This window comes from Mus caroli, chromosome 15 (genome assembly GCF_900094665.2).
Source record: "Mus caroli chromosome 15, CAROLI_EIJ_v1.1, whole genome shotgun sequence".
Lineage (NCBI taxonomy): Eukaryota > Metazoa > Chordata > Mammalia > Rodentia > Muridae > Mus > Mus caroli.
This window is the reverse complement of record NC_034584.1, coordinates 82,685,185-82,690,852: the sequence shown is the minus strand read 5'-3', so window position 1 is coordinate 82,690,852 and position 5,668 is coordinate 82,685,185. Positions and strand designations below refer to the sequence as shown.

At 49.3% G+C, this 5,668-nt stretch overlaps 1 protein-coding gene across 3 annotated transcripts in view; it reads left to right on the top strand.

Moving 5' to 3' along the window:
- The window catches only part of Brd1 (bromodomain containing 1), a 48,859-nt gene that overhangs the window by 2,315 nt on the left and 40,876 nt on the right, over positions 1–5,668 (top strand). For all 3 annotated transcript variants that reach the window (XM_021182866.2, XM_021182864.2, XM_021182865.2), the window contains exon 2: positions 1,266–2,646. In XM_021182866.2, coding sequence (XP_021038525.1) covers positions 1,280–2,646 — 1,367 coding nt within the window. In that variant the 5' untranslated portion in view covers positions 1,266–1,279. The remainder of the gene's footprint in view (positions 1–1,265; positions 2,647–5,668) is intronic.

Genomic DNA, 5,668 nt, shown 5'->3' with positions numbered 1-5,668 from the left:
CTCTCTCTCTCTCTCTCTCTCTCTCTCTCTCTCTTTCTCTCCCTCCCTCCCTCCCTCCCTCCCTCCCTCCCTCCCTCTGGACTATCCTGACATTTCAGCTTGGTATATTTGGGAGTCAGTCTAACTCTACTTCTTGTCAGTAAAATAGGTTTGTTCAGCTGGAGGAGTGTGAGTGCTCCTGGCACTTGATGTTCCATATGCTCATTCTGCTTGACCAGTGGTTCAGAGTGGGCTTGTCTGCTCATAAGGTCCATAGACACCACGTCATGTCAGGGTCCACTACAAGGAATGTGAATATAGGCTGTTGGCTCCCTGGTTTTGTCCATCCTGGAAATGAGCAAATCTCTGCATTGAAGTTTTCAGGCGTGTGAACCAGAGATAAAGGGTGGCGGGGAGGCCTCTGCAGGCTGTGGTTTGAGGGAACCCATCCTTTCTTAGGAGCAAGAGCTGAGCATTTTTAGGTGTATCCGGAAGAGAGCAGAGATGTCGCTTGATTATCTTGCCCACTGCTAGGTTTGCTTGAAGAGTATGTGGCTTAGCACACGCCAGGGCCTGGCCTAATGAGAGGGAAAGGCTGGTGGTGCCCACGGCAGTTTCCAAGGTGGTCACTGCTGAGGTGTCCTGAAAGCTACACTGGGCTCTTGGGGCAAAAATATCCCACAGACCAGCTCAGCGTTCCCTTTAGTCCTGTGTAGGATGTGCTTGTGGAAAGAATGGACTACTTTATGCTGTTGAGTTATGGAAGCTTCTGGGCCCCAGCAGGAAAGTTTCCCAGGAGCCTCTGCTGGGCAGTAGTGAGAAAGAAAGGAGATTGCTAAGGGATTGCTAAGAGTAGGTGGCCACAGCCTAGCTGCTTAGTGGCCACAGGTCTCTGTGCTGTAAAGTCTGGCAGAAAAACAATCTATACTTGTAGAGGAGAGAGGCCTACTTCTTAACTCTGGAGACTATGTTGCTGTTTGGGGCTTACTTTTGGTCTAAAGAGGTGACTTGTGGGTGGAATGCACCTGTGCTCTAGCTATTCAGCAGGAATCCCGAGGGCTGCAGCTTCCTGCTGTCTCCGGGCCTTATCTGTACCTTTACCTGGGTGTGGTGAGGGAGAGGCTTGCTGAAATGTGAGACATTGTTTGGAAGTCTTCTTCAGAGCCTTTAAACTCGGAGCTTTGTTTGTGGGCTGATTTGTTAGTGCTACCCGAGCACATTTTGTAGTTTTCTGAAGGCTTCTGTCATCCTGCATGGAGGTAACTTTTCCTTTGACTTTATTTTAGGTAATCATTGCCAAATGAGGAGGAAAGGACGATGCCATCGAGGTTCTGCAGCGAGGCATCCTTCTTCCCCATGCAGTATTAAACACTCCCCCACTCGAGAAACACTGACCTACGCACAAGCTCAAAGGATGGTGGAGATAGAAATCGAAGGGCGCTTGCATCGGATCAGTATTTTTGATCCCTTGGAGATCATACTAGAAGATGACCTCACTGCTCAGGAAATGAGTGAATGTAACAGTAATAAGGAGAACAGCGAGAGGCCGCCTGTTTGCTTAAGAACTAAGCGTCACAAAAACAACAGAGTCAAAAAGAAAAATGAAGTCCTGCCCAGCACCCATGGCACACCTGCATCAGCCAGTGCCCTTCCCGAGCCCAAGGTGCGGATTGTGGAGTACAGTCCTCCCTCTGCACCCAGGAGGCCCCCTGTGTACTACAAGTTCATCGAGAAGTCAGCCGAGGAGCTGGACAACGAGGTAGAGTACGACATGGATGAGGAAGACTACGCCTGGCTAGAGATCATCAATGAGAAGCGGAAGGGTGACTGCGTCTCTGCTGTGTCACAGAATATGTTTGAGTTCCTGATGGATCGCTTCGAGAAGGAGTCCTACTGTGAGAACCAGAAGCAGGGTGAGCAGCAGTCCTTGATAGATGAGGACGCTGTTTGCTGCATCTGCATGGACGGGGAGTGCCAGAACAGCAACGTTATACTCTTCTGTGACATGTGCAACCTGGCTGTGCACCAGGAGTGCTACGGGGTACCCTACATCCCCGAGGGCCAGTGGCTTTGCCGCCACTGCCTGCAGTCTCGGGCCCGCCCTGCGGATTGCGTGCTGTGCCCGAATAAGGGCGGTGCCTTCAAAAAGACAGACGATGACCGCTGGGGCCACGTGGTGTGTGCCCTGTGGATCCCAGAGGTTGGCTTTGCCAACACGGTATTCATTGAGCCCATTGACGGTGTGAGGAACATCCCTCCTGCCCGGTGGAAACTGACATGCTACCTCTGTAAGCAGAAAGGCGTGGGTGCCTGCATTCAGTGCCACAAAGCAAATTGCTACACAGCATTCCATGTGACATGTGCCCAGAAGGCTGGCCTGTACATGAAGATGGAGCCTGTGAAGGAGCTGACTGGAGGCAGTGCCACGTTCTCTGTCAGAAAGACTGCTTACTGTGATGTCCACACGCCTCCAGGCTGTACCCGGAGGCCGTTGAACATTTATGGAGATGTTGAAATGAAAAATGGTGTGTGTCGAAAAGAAAGCTCAGTCAAAACGGTCAGGTCTACGTCCAAGGTCAGGAAAAAAGCAAAAAAGGCTAAGAAAACACTGGCTGAGCCCTGTGCGGTCCTGCCGACCGTCTGCGCTCCGTATATCCCCCCTCAGAGGTAAGTGCCTCTGAGCTTCCGGCTCAGATGGGCCTGAAGGGAAAGACTTGATGGAGGATACAAATCGGGGCCAGCTGGAGTCCTGCCGCACCTCTGTCCCACCTCCTGATAGTCTGCGTCCTAAGTTGTAGCCTTTGGTTCACTAGCTACTGTGGAGTGGGGGTATGAAGTGTAAGGAGGCCCGGATTGGGATAGTTTACAGTAGTCACCTGTTGGCCTGGAATATAAGGTAGGTACCCTCACGGGAGCCACAGCCACACTAGTATTCATTCAACCCTGGGTTTCTGGACTTCAAAGCACCCTAAGTTTTGTTTCTAGCTATAATGCCGTTAAACTCCCTTATTAGCAGATTTTAGGACCTTGTGTGAAAGCATCTGGTTGGGAAAGTGAACTACCATCCTCAGTAAGGTAACTGAGGTGAGGTTAGAGCAGGAGCTGCTGTCAGCAGGCAGATGGTGGTCTGTCTTCTACTGGCCTTGAACTCACAGGGATCCTCTGCCTGCCTCCCAAGTGCTCCCACCATACTTGACACATTGTATGTTCCTGGTGGGAGGACTTGTCCTCTGTGCAGTTTAGGGACTGCTTCAGCTTCTTCAGTCTGCATTGGGCTGCCCCCTCTCCTGTGTCTTCTCAACTACTCCGTGGCTTGCTGTTTTTGTTCCATTATTGCAAAAAAAGTTCCTTTTCACATCATAGCCTGAGGATGCCAAATGAATCCATTCTTTTTGTATCTGTTTGAACCCTTTTTTTGAGCCTTAAGGAAGTAATTTTCTGTGACGGGGGTGTGGGCTTTTAGTTGGGTCAGGTTTGTAAAGCCCCAAGGAGATGAAGTTCATGTGAAGCAGACAGCTGCCCTAAAGCAACCCACATGAGTATTACTGTAAACTGCTCTGTAAAAACATTCATTCTGTAGCGAACTGGTAGACAGTAGATTTCAGAGTATTTTTGCGGGGGAGGGAGATCTGGTCTCTGTATGTTTGGCTGTTTTAGAATGCCTATAGATCTGGCTGTCCTGGAACTCCATCCGCCTGCCTCTGTCTCCTGAGTGTGCTAGGATTGAAGACATGAGCCACCAGCACTGGCTCAAAACCTATCTTTAACATAGTGAACATTAGGTTTTTTGTGTTACTTTCTTATGAATGTCTGGTTTGAAGAAATTAATCTTTTTTTGTTTTTGTTTTTTGAGACAGGGTTTCTCTGTGTAGACCTGGCTGTCCTGGAACTCACTTTATAGACCAGGCTGGCCTCGAACGCAGAAATCCGCCTGCCTCTGCCTCCCGAGTGCTAGGATTAAAGGCGTGCACCACCACGCCCGGGGAAATTAATCATTCTTTTTTTTTTTTTTTTTGGTTTTTCGAGACAAGGTTTCTCTGTGTAGCCCTGGCTGTCCTGGAGCTCACTCTGTAGACCAGGCTGGCCTCCAACTCAGAAATCCACCTGCCTCTGCCTCCCGAGTGCTGGGATTAAAGGCGTGCGCCACCACACCCGGCTAAATTAATCATTCTTGCTAGCATGCCATGATTGATTCCACTGTGGAGTTGGGTAGCCTGCCTTTGTATTAGAGTTTAAAACGGGTAAATAAATGCTTTTGGTTTTTATAGGCCTATACCTACTACTTATAGTCAGTGAGTCAGAAACAGAGATCTCGTAACCCCTTGTTCAGTGAAGAGTCCTGTTAGAACCAGCATGCCTGGCCGGGCGTGGTGGCGCACGCCTTTAATCCCAGCACTGGTTGGGAAAGTGAACTACCATCAGAGGCAGAGGCAGAGGCAGGTGGATTTCTGAGTTGGAGGCCAGCCTGGTCTACAAAGTGAGTGCCAGGACAGCCAGGGCTACACAGAGAAACCCTGTCTCGAAAAACCAAAANAAAAAAAAAAAAAAAGAACCAGCATGCCTGACTTCTGTGCCTAAAGAGGCGGAAAGGATAGGGTTCTATGAAGAGCTCAGGAAAGTTTAGCTTTACCTAAATTGAAGTAAGTGAAGCAGCAGTCTGCCTTGCTCTCGCTGGAGTGCCCAGGTGATGGGTGCCATCCTGTACCCTGGCCTGTGGTTCCTGATGCTCAGGTTTTGGAACATGAAAGCTGCCAGGTGGGTGGGGCTTGCAAGGAGGAGGATCTGCAGTGAGAACAAAGACCATCGAAGAAGCTTGAAGCTTAAAAAAAAAATCTTCCAGGGTCTGTTCAGTAGAATTCAGCAGATTCTACTTTGTGCATTGTGGCCCGTGTTTTCTTCCCCAGACAAGGTCTTATCTGTAGCCCAAGACTGCCTGAGGCCTATGGAACACAAGCCAGGCTGGCCTCAGACTTGTGAGTCTCTTGCTTCAGCCTGTCACATGCTCACTCTCCTGTCCTAGCTTGTCTTACTTTGTTTTGTTGTGTTGTGTTTTGTGACAGAATCTCACTCTATATCCCAGGCAGGGTTGAAACTAGAGTCTCGGCCTCTTGAATGATGGATTTACAGGTGTAAGCCACCATGCATAGCTGCTTGCTACTACTGCTGCTGTTGCTTTTTATTAATTAATTAATTATATGTAAGTACAATGTAGCTGTTTTCAGACACTCCAGAAGAGGGCATCAGATTTCGTTACGGACCGTTGTGAGCCACCATGTGGTTGCTGGGATTTGAACTCAGGACCTTTGGAAAAGCAGTCGGTGCTCTTAACCGCTGAGCCATCTCACCAATCCCCTGCTGTTGCTTTTTAAAGATTTATTATTCATTTTGTATGTGTGAGTGTTTGACCTGAATGTATATATGTGCACCATGTGTATGACTGGTTCCCTGCAGTCAGAAGAGGACTTCAGATGCCCTGGAACTGGAGTTGCAGATGATTTTTGTGGGTCAGCAGTGGGGTGGAATGGAATATGGTTGGACAGCTTTAACCAGTAGACTGCGGACAGGCAGTGCTGGCCAACTTGGCTTACACCTTTAATCCCAGCCATTGGGAAGCAGAGGCAGGAGGATTTCTGTTTAGAGTTCAAGGCCATCCTGGTCTATGTGGTGAGCTCCAGGACAGCCAGGGCTA